Genomic DNA, 10,615 nt, shown 5'->3' on the forward strand with positions numbered 1-10,615 from the left:
TTTTTTGTTTTTCCAATTCATGCATCCCCTTAAGGCTAAAAAATGCTGTGGCTTGGACAGGAATTTGAGCTGAGGACTCCGAGTACAAGGACCCGATCCTCTACCTTTACTCCACACCACCACAGATTTGACGTCAAGCAAATTTTCCAATCAGCAATTTCTGTGTCAAATTGAAGTATTTTACATGAAAACACAGTATTTCAACGACATAGCCAGGATTTTTATTTCAGATAGGGTGGTCAGGGGAGTGTTGTTGCACATCATTTTATGCCAGGTATCCCGATTCACAGAAACTTCAAAGAGGGCGGGGGGGGGGGGGGGGGGGGCATGTACCTAGTAAGCACTCCCCCATCTTGGCTACGCTCCTGCAGTACTTGAAATTGCTGACAGAAATTAGTTTTATTTGTAAGCGGTGTGTAATGATGGCAATTGCAACTGTGGCAATTGCAAGAAGTGGGCTGCCAGATTTCATTATACTCTTGTTTTCTAATCAGAGCAGAGTTGCTAGAAACATTCTAATACAGCAACACTGTGTATGCGCTGGCTTTCTGTCTTTTGAAATGAGTACATCTAGCGCCTACCAATGGCATCATAGCTTCTGAGCTCACCTATGGCGATCGTGAGGGTGAGGATGTTCATGAAGGGGAAGAAGGAGATGCGGAAGACTGTGGTGTAGAGGAAGTAGGCCGTGCCCAGGGAGAAGATGACGGCCAGGCACGTGACGGCCGTTACCAGGAACGACTGCGTGTAGGCCCACATGGCCGCCAGCACAGTCACGCCCGCCAGGGCCACGTACACCGTGTCATGAAGCAGGTACTCGTCGAAGAGGGCGTGCTTCAGCCCCAGTTCCATGCCGACAACCTGCAGAGAGATGCAGCCTTCTCTCAGGTGAGCTGTGTACGAAATATGGCAGCTCCCTTGAGCTGCAAAGCACTCTAATGTTGAAGCAGTGCTGCTACCGCATTGTGTGCAACGAATGTGCTCTTAGTTTTGCTCTGCAATCCTGGCCTGAACAAGAAACGCTGCTTGTCTGGGGTAACCTGGATCAAGTTAAGGAAAAAAGCGATGAAAGCAACTGTACACTGTTAAAGAGCTTCTGGAGTAGTTTCCAGTATCTTTTGTACCTATTAAAAATAGTAATTACACCTGACACATTGTCAACGTAAAGTTTGCAGAGCATGTTTGGAAACGCCACTTTCAATTGCTTTTGACATGTTACCTTTTGTGCAGATATTCTTTCTGCATTTACAGCTGGTTTGATACAGCTTGTTTCGTCTACACAAATGGCTTTGCCTCTTATTGTTATTATTATTTTTTAACTTGGTCCCAAGCTAGCTGGGACGCCCAGTATACTAGTTGCCTTTCAGAGTGGGCACATGATAGCCTAGTCCACAAGGAAAGCAATAGCAATGAACCCGTCACTTAAATTAGAGGCTACAGGTGTGGGTGCGGTGGTTGAAACAAAATTTAATTTCACTGCAACAACAGTTAAAAGCTCGAAATTTGTTTGCTGTGTCCATCTGTTCATGCGTCCATCCGTTCATTCTTCTTTTACATAATGCTTCTTCATCGGGCCACCATCATAGTCATGTCATTCCTGTCAGGACATTTCTTCATTTCTGTCAGGACATTTCTTCATCCTCAGTGTTGCCCTTGCCTTGTGAGGGAGAAACAAAAGACTTTGCGCTACCACTGACACTCCGATTGAAGTCATGCTCCGGCGGCATGGTGTATTCGGGAACCTGACACACTCGCTGCTGAGCTGTCACATGACATTCGCACTGGGTTAATTGCGCATAACTTTGTGCACCGTGCAGAATCAGAAGTGATGGCATCTGCACACGTATTCTTAACGTAACAGCGTAGCGGGTGGAGTCTGAAGCATATATTTCAACGAGCTTGCGCTTGAGAAGGTGGCAGTGTCCACCGTGGCAGCCTTCTACTTTTGTAGTAAAGGAATTCAGAGCCGGAGGAGTTACTGCAGTACGCAGACCCCTTTCTCGTACGATACTCTGCGTTGTGAAAGCTTTTGCTGTTAGTGATACAGGCTGACAAAGGCAAAGAAACTAAGATGGTGGGCATCAAGCCACCGGCCTTCCCAGTTCGCCCTTGCACGTGCAACAGAGCACGTGGCCTCCAACCCACGACACCATGCATGATGCATGGACCATGCACGTGGCGCCACACCAAAGACTGCACGGCAGTGTCCGCGCCGTGAGCGCATCATAACGAATACCGGCAAGCCATTACCTGAGTTACGTCATCCTTTAGTTGGCCGTACTCCTCAAGGTCCTTGAAGTAGGGCATAGCCGCAGTGCTCTGGGCTATGGGTAGGAACACGCTCGTGTAGGACAGGTGCGGCTTGTGGACCAGCTTGCCCCGACCAGACGGCGCAGACGCCGAGTCGTTTCGTTGGCTGCCACCGTCCCAGTCGCCAATCAACTCGTCATCGTCGTCGTCCCCCCGGCCCGCGACCGGGGCGAGGAAGTCGACGTCGGCCAAGTAGTGGAGGATGGTGTACACTGCGTTGTACTCGATGCACTCGGCGGGTACTCCGCGGCACAGCGGGGCCCCCGAGGCGCAGTCGTGGCTCAACTTCATGCTGTGGTAGTGGGGCGCACAGGCCTCCAGCCTCTTGAGAACCTGCATTACAATCCAACATCGTGCTGACCTACCGGATGAGCAAGAAAATAAGGGGTACCAAAGAGTTTGATTTTCTTTTAGTTACAACCATAAGAAGCCGACAGACAAAGAAGCCAGGGAAGCACAGGGGATATTAACTGTTCCTTCTTTTCTTTTTTTGTAATTGAAGTGCAGAAATATAAGGAAAAGCGAAATAAACTGGATGTAAAGACAGCTTGCCCACGTCTTCAGTATGATGGGTGCGATTCTCTACCATTGCGTTACTGCAATGATTGTCCTCCCGTAGGCTTTTTTGAGCATTTGCCAATGTGTACCACAGGTAGTGTTTATGCTTATGCACCACAGGAGTGTCACACGCTTATGCTTATTTATTTATTTACACTTAATTTTTTTTTTCAGCAGTTGCATATGTTACGATAGAAATATATTTGACTTGGATAATGTTGGTACATCTTGCTTATTTTTGTTTTTTTTTTGTGTGTGAAACAGTCACATTTCTTTGTTTTCATCATTCAGCAGGACAGTGTCGAAGCAGCTATGTGCTTGACGTGACCGTAGCGTGGCATTTCATATAACCTTCAAATTTGAAGCCTCCTTACATCATTTTTTTTTTGTATTCAGTTTCTGTGTAAATCAATATTTAGGCCGCAGGCGAGGAGGCACTTGCCTTTTGATGCTTCACGCGTTTAAAGCGCAATGATCCATTTTGAATGTCCCACCTGGAAATTTAAAATAGACTTCGAGGCCTAAACCGCTACAACTGATGTCACGAGCAAAATGATGCAGTTCCACCTACAAGGCTTGAACGATTTTATTTTCTCTGCACATTTTCAGTACTGCTATAAAAGCACTGGGCAGCTGTGAATACCGTGAGCTACTGTGTAAAATATGTGGAATTGTTGTTGCCACATCACGGTTGGCATTGACGTCGATGCTTACCACATGATTTTAAATCAAAAGACCTTATTCTTAGCGTACCCTCTACTGTGGGTATGAGCCATGCTTGAGGCTTATCACCATCACTGCCATGCACACTTCTTTGTTCTGTTGAACGTTGGTTTGATCAGCATCACAATGAATGATCGCTCACAAAAGCACCGCCATCTTGTCGAGAACAATTCCTATGCGGTGCACATAATACAATCCATATACAGTACACCTATTTCCCGCTATGGCCTCCGAAATACATGGACAGATGCCGCTGCTCTCAGAGTCTGTGTGCAGTGCAATACCTTGCCCAAATTTCCCAGCACTGTCGTTGGGGAATAGCACTGTATTTAGCGCGCTCGTCTCCCAAATGCACATTGCTTCGCTGACACGGGCTCAAATTCCAGCGGAGCCTGTCGGGGAAAAGTTTTATTTTTCTTCGTGCTGTGGCAATGACAATGCCGGAGATGATGATGTTGCTTGACAACAACGAAAGACTTTTTGTTGTGTGTCATTGGTGATGACAACAGTCATCGTCAGGGTAATAGAATGGATGGGTGGATGAGGCAAACCCAATTTTGGTCTCTTAACTGCCACTGCCGTAAAATATCTTTGTACTACCCTTGATTCTCCCGATGGGTGAATCATTGCAGCACCAAATTTCATTCCAGCAATATTTATATAAGACCCTGTGCCCCAAGCTACCCTGCTCTTGTTCCTTGTATGCTCACACACTTTCATTAAAATCATGTGACAGAGTATTACGTATCGAAACCATAACCTGAATTTTAAAGACACTGTAATAGGGAGCTTTGGGTTCATTTCAGTGCTCCGGACCTCTTTTAATGTCCACCTAAAGGCACCCAAAGCGCGGCACACAAACATTTTTGTATTCGGTCTCTATCGAAATGCAGTCGCTGCACTAGGGAATCGAACCAACGACCTCGCGATCAACAGCATAATGCCAAGAGAGCGGAAAGCGTGGCTTGTTGGTGATGCATGATTTGACATACAACGCAGAAGCACGAGACGGACAAGAGCAGACACTGGTTGTCAGGCAGCACCACACCCGTCTTCTCCCGTCTGTCCAGTGTCCCTGGGCTGCATGTCTAATCAAGCCGAGTGCCAGATCCAGTGAGGCACCATTGTGGGAATGCACCTTTAGAGCAAGCAGCTGAGCAAAGAAGTCACTGGCTCGCCACGAGGGCTCGAGGTTGCGGGTCCTGCCAATGCCGTTTAAAAAGACAAACCTCCTGGACATCGGTCGCTGTGATGTCCAGGCACGAGGACCGGTTGTGCAGCAGCGCGACGAAGTGCGGGATGGACCAGGAAGTGCAGCAGCGGCGTGGGCTGACTCGCTCGCAGATGGATCGCAGGCTGGCAGGGCGTCGCAACACGTCCAGGTCAGTCCGACAGATGGAGTGTAGGGCCTCGAGGGTGAACAGGTTTGTTCCGGGAACCTTTGGGCCAAAGACCACGTGGCCGTGGCTTCGAGCTGAAGCACACAGGAGAGTTAGGTGGTGACCTCATTGCTGAGCTAGTTCGCCCACATGTGGGACAGGCATAATTGCGCAAACTGAGACAATCACATAAAAATAAGAACGAAAGGATCGGCGCTACTCCGAGGCTCTGCTACAATGACACTTTCAAATGCTCAGATTTTTTTTTTCCCGGTCTTTCGCTGACCATATTTTTATTGTACTTCGCTGGCAGTCTGGGATACTGGAAGTCTGGCCACAACAAAGAAATCGCTGTTCATAACTTGGCAAGTCACTATGACAGCTAATCATTTTCAACAAATACTCCAAGAAAGCTGTAAAGCAGTTGAGATGCACCATCAGATTTGACTAAATCGTGTTTCATGAAATTCCAACGGCCCGCCCACTGAGGCTCACACTCACAAAGCGAGCAAGAGGTACACATTCTTTATTTGCGGATTGTGTAGGATCAGTCGAAAACTTCGCCTTCTTCTCACATATACGCCACTAACTCCGCAACAATTAAACCATGCTCATTGCCCAGCGCAAAGTAGCAACATAACAGAGAGCCTAGCAATCTGTAACGAATGCAAAAATGTGGTGATGTCCTTTTCTCACGTGACCACCTTTTGTGCCATGACGTTATGGCACATATATTTCATGAGGAAACAAAACCAAAAAATGGCTAACAGAAAAGCTATTACAGTAAATTATTTAGCGTTCCCTGAGGCTTACCTGCATTTCTTATAAGGTTACGAGGCCTAAGGCCTCCATATATTGCAAAAATATGAGAAGATCAAAATGTCATGTCAGTATACTCCTTCAAACAATCAAATTATTTGAAACTCTCTCTCGTACGCGTGTAGGGAGAAAATAACTGAACAAACTAAAATGACATAAAAAGAAGACAAGGACATGTGAACAAGAGAGAGCCTCATCGAATTTGGTGGTTTAATGAGGCCTTGTCCAGTCGGTTTAAAGGCAGGCAACAAAGATGTGGAGGCTAGCGCTTTACCTCCCAAGTCACTGCCATGGGTGGAAAGTGAAAGGTGGCCAGCAGAAACAATTAATCTGAGGGAAAGAATTAAAACAAAGCAGCTTAATTGAAAGCTTAATCAAAGTCAACAGAAGCATTTGAAGTTAAGCTAGACTATTTTAGAAATACATCGCAGTAAAAAAAGAATACTTCAGTGCATTCAGCAGAAACAGAGTTATCGGCAATCAAAGATTGCTTTTCATTCCCTTCGCAGTGTTCCTTCTCTTCCTTCAATGCCTTGCACTGTGAAGGCTACGATGGAGTGGGGGCGTGGCCACAATGCTCCGCCTACTGAACATCACCGTGGTGTGCAGTTTCCACTTCATTTTGGATGTTGACAGAGACGCCAGTACTTCCGATTTTGCCGCCTACGACATGCGAACACATTCGTCCTCAGTGAGTCGCCGGGCTCCTTGTAGCACCCCATGGCAGCCGTATTGTCCACGCTACATAGCAGACTGCACCTACATGCAACTGTGGTGCGCATCCGCAGCATTAGCGTTGTGCGCAACAGGGCTTTAGTGTGTGCCCGATCTCATGTGCTCCAGTCTGGCTGTGCTGTGTGGTGCGTACTGGCTCCGCGCTGCACCAGCCTGACCGATGAATAGCCACACCCAACTAGTACATTTTGAGGTGCTATCAATAGCTAAATTCGAAGCAATGTCTGCCAAGGTGTCTAGCTAGGAGCAGCCAGTAGTGAGTGCACACTGGCAAGCAGTTGTCTGATCTGACCTTCAGTTTCACGTGGTCAGAGACTAGCCGAGTGTTAAAAACCAGTCCAAATTAGCGAGGCCGAACACCTATGACAGCGATAAGCAGGGTGGCCAAAGCTTAATTCCTATGCAGGCAGCCACGGCTGAGCGTGAGCAACCGTTAGTCGGCTTCTTCCAGAATTGCGTAACTCTTTTCTAGCTTAAAAAGCAGATTTTTCACTAACTCCAGACTGTTTATTAAACTGCATCAATAAATATACACAGTAACAGTAGGAAGAAACGGGCTGAGCCAGAAGCACTTCTCGATTGATGTCAGCTATTGGCCAACAGCAGCTGTCTATGGGAATCTTCTATATGATGACATATGCAAGCTGCTGGTACCTCTGAAATGGCTGGGGAGAAAACCTCACTTGAAAAAAAGAGTGTTTCAGAAATATGCGACTTCACGCTCCGCTTGTTAGCTCCGTTCGTCATGCACGACTGCAAAATTTGGCTCAGATGTTCACAACAGCGTATGCTACCCATACACTGCATTTTTTTAACCAAGCCTGAGGGGTGGTTCAGGATCCTTTTAAAATTAATTTGCAGAAAAAGCTGCTCTCAGTCACACTCTTTTGGTAACCATGACCTAATTAAGTTCTCAGTATAACTTTACCAGCTGAACTGCTGACTGTTTTGCACTGAAATTTTACACAAATGTAATGTATTACGTTCAGACTGATACTGTTTTAGCATACATAACTTGTTTGTTTCGTTCACAATAAATAAAAAGCAGGTGTCACCAGTGATGATGCTAGCAAAATAAATGTAATTTCTGTGCAACAAAACAATTGGACCCATCAGTCACACCTACGGTGAAATGTGCCTTTCACTATAGCAGCGATGGATGTTGCCATCAATTCGTTACAGCAAACTGAAAGCTTCTTTAGTGGTGTCACCTCAAACTATGCATGTTTTGTTATCTCATTTAGTGGGGAACAGAACACTGGAGCTATGTTAAGTGGAGGTTAACTACATTTATTAAGCACTGGGGTACAAGAATAGCTGTGGCCACATAGCAGTAGGAATTTAGAGTGTGTAGATGGGAGTGCTGAGAAGCCTGAGGGTGACGTGCAACTGGACATTTTGTTTGCTCGAAGTTCACAAAAGAGACGGAGGGTTGCAAAGATGGAGGAAGCAGAGAATTCAGAAGGAGTGCTCAGCCAGCGTAAAACGTCGCAGGGGATGGCAGCGTCATCTCTCGAACCATCTTGTAGTAACGCAAACTTCAGATTTATCGCAAACAAAACGGGCAAGTAATGCAAGCTAACACATTAACTGAACCCACCATGATATGAGGGGAAATCTGAGCCGAAATCAGCAAGCAGTTTTCTCCACAAGAAGTCTAACTAGTGATCCTAATTATGCAAAACCCTGTACAATCGCGTTGCCTTTAAACAAAAAGATCAGACAACAGGAGAGACAGGACAGAACGCTGCTTTTCAACTGAACTGCTCACTATCAACCAAACTGCACAAGTTGATAATCAGTTTTTTCTAATTTCTTCTACTGTCTTCTTTGCAATGGAAAATAGCGCTATGTAAAACCAACCAACCCACGAGCAGAGCTGCCAACTCTAGGGAGATTTCCCTAGATATAGGAATTTTAAACCTTGTTTAGGGAAATTTAGTGCTAGGACATTGAAACGGCTAGACTGCTTATGTGACGGCATGTTTTTATTACAGACATCTCAAACTACCTTTGCACTAGCATGTGAACATGTGAAGTACAACTTGATCATAGAGCCACGCATTGAACACATCTTGCCAATCAAACGACAGGGCATGAATGGCACCTGGGTAAAAAAGTGCTGCTAGTACAATTTTGCCATTGTTACCTTTAGCAGGGCAGGTGATGTCTGCCAATTCAATTAAATATTTATCTGTAAACTGCAAAACATTAAACAAAGCAGCACGGACACATCTAGGTATAACCAGACACATATACCGAACACCTAGCGCGACAATGTGGTCATGACATTGAACAGCCAATTATGCATGCATAAACTCAAATTTACCTGGAACCTCCCATAGGCAGAGAAATTTTGAGCAGAGTCCCAATGTTGATGTGTTTGGGCGAGTTTGGTTTGTAGCAAACATAAAGATCAGTAGCATATTTTTGGGTACTGCTGTGAATATGACGTGCAAGTGCGTAAATGTGGTCGTGCTAAGTCGTACACAGTATGCAAAAAAAAAGAAGCATTCATATCTTTTACACTGCTGCCGTGCAGTGGCATACTATTTCACCACTCTTACATTTGACTAAGTTCGGTGCCAATCTTACTATTCGAATAAGGTTCTGTGTAACCTCGGCACGTCGCTCTAGATGCAAAACAATTTAGGACAACAACAAAGTACACACGTGCTGTTGTCTTCTGTGAATATGGCTTCAACTAAGAGGCAACATTAGCCCAACTTGCACTGCGACATCACTTCAGGTTAAGTCCAGTGACTACATTATTCGAATCTTCTAAAATGAGCATACAAATAAATTTAAACTATACAACTTGCAGTCATTTGCATGACACAAACAAACGTATATCATTACAGAAATCAAATTCACAAAGTGAACAAGCACATTTAACACAAATCTAGGGACATGTAGGGAAATGTTTTGCCCGAATTAGGGGAAAACTGGCTTTGGAGGTTGGCAGTAATCCCCAAGGGTACACTCGCCCTCAAAATATTACGGGGCAGGCAAGCGTGTGGTGGCACTTTGGCGAGTGGCCGAGCAGCTGCCACAGCTGCGGATCGAAGTAAACCTGCATAGGTACAGTGATGCCTGGAGGCATATGGCTTCGTGCCGTCGGCTACAATTTGTGGGTGCGTTGGGGTCTGGAGTTGGTGGAGTCGGTGGCTCAGTATACGTACTGGGTTCGAGTTGGTGAAACCGCCATCCCGTTGCATGCGGCACACTAATGCAAGGCTGGCTTGCCACGCTAGCGACATGCTACTGAAAGCAAATTTCACTTCAGCGCAGCAAAATGCAGGCTTGGTGGGCCCAAACAATGTAGCTGGACATACGAAGCCAAGACTGCAGGCATCTCTGTGCCTGCGTAGGTTTGTTTCAAAGCAAGGTTGCGCTGGTGTGCTGGTGCATTGCGGAGTGCCACACGCTCTCAGGCTGTGCAATATTTTGTGGGCAACTGTGCATGCTCAGTATAAAATGAATTTCGTTAAGATCTGTAGACCTTAAGAAACGGTCACTTCAATTGCCCTTTTAATGACAGAAACATTAAGTCAGCTGTGAAAAGGGGTGTCTTACATGGATCACTGCAGAAGTAGCGTGTCCTTTCACGGTTCCTAGGAGCACCCTCCCCTCGACGCTTCCACATGGGGCCAAGCTTTCGCCGTGGCTTTCCCGGCTCTGACCGTGCATCCTGTGGGTCTTTCTTGCGTTTGCGACCCTTGGATGTTGGTGGACTTTGAACAAGCCGACCGTATGACCCTTCCTCTTCATCGGCTGGGGGGACTTCTGGCTGACTCTCATTCGTTGGGGTTCCCTGCTGTGAGGTGAGAAAGAAAGAAGGAAGAAAGATGAATGGGCATCAATATTTCACATCTTGAAGGGGCAGCGCAAGACGACAGAGGCAGAAGGCTTCAAGATGTTCAACCAGTACCCACTTGCCCAAATGTCAATTCTTCAACAGAACATTTCACAATTTAGGCTGTTAGCAAGACAGTGTGTTGATAAGGAACGTAGGGAGATAGGTATTAGATTCATCTCTCTGGGCAGCTACTTCTAATCAAATATATCCCTCTTCATCACAGACTCTTTCA

General features: G+C 46.1%; 1 protein-coding gene across 1 annotated transcript in view; it reads right to left on the bottom strand.

Annotated features, from left to right (window-relative positions):
• The window catches only part of LOC142563726 (protein dispatched homolog 1-like), a 37,236-nt gene extending 26,899 nt beyond the window's left edge, over positions 1-10,337 (bottom strand). The window contains exons 1-4 of the mRNA XM_075674321.1: positions 10,101-10,337; positions 4,821-5,065; positions 2,251-2,643; positions 609-861 (exon numbers count right to left, since the gene is read on the bottom strand). Of these exons, the coding sequence (XP_075530436.1) occupies positions 609-861; positions 2,251-2,643; positions 4,821-5,065; positions 10,101-10,170 (961 nt within the window). The 5' untranslated portion in view covers positions 10,171-10,337. The remainder of the gene's footprint in view (positions 1-608; positions 862-2,250; positions 2,644-4,820; positions 5,066-10,100) is intronic.
• Positions 10,338-10,615: the final 278 nt, after the last annotated feature.

The sequence above is a fragment of the Dermacentor variabilis genome, chromosome 11 (assembly GCF_050947875.1).
Source record: "Dermacentor variabilis isolate Ectoservices chromosome 11, ASM5094787v1, whole genome shotgun sequence".
Lineage (NCBI taxonomy): Eukaryota > Metazoa > Arthropoda > Arachnida > Ixodida > Ixodidae > Dermacentor > Dermacentor variabilis.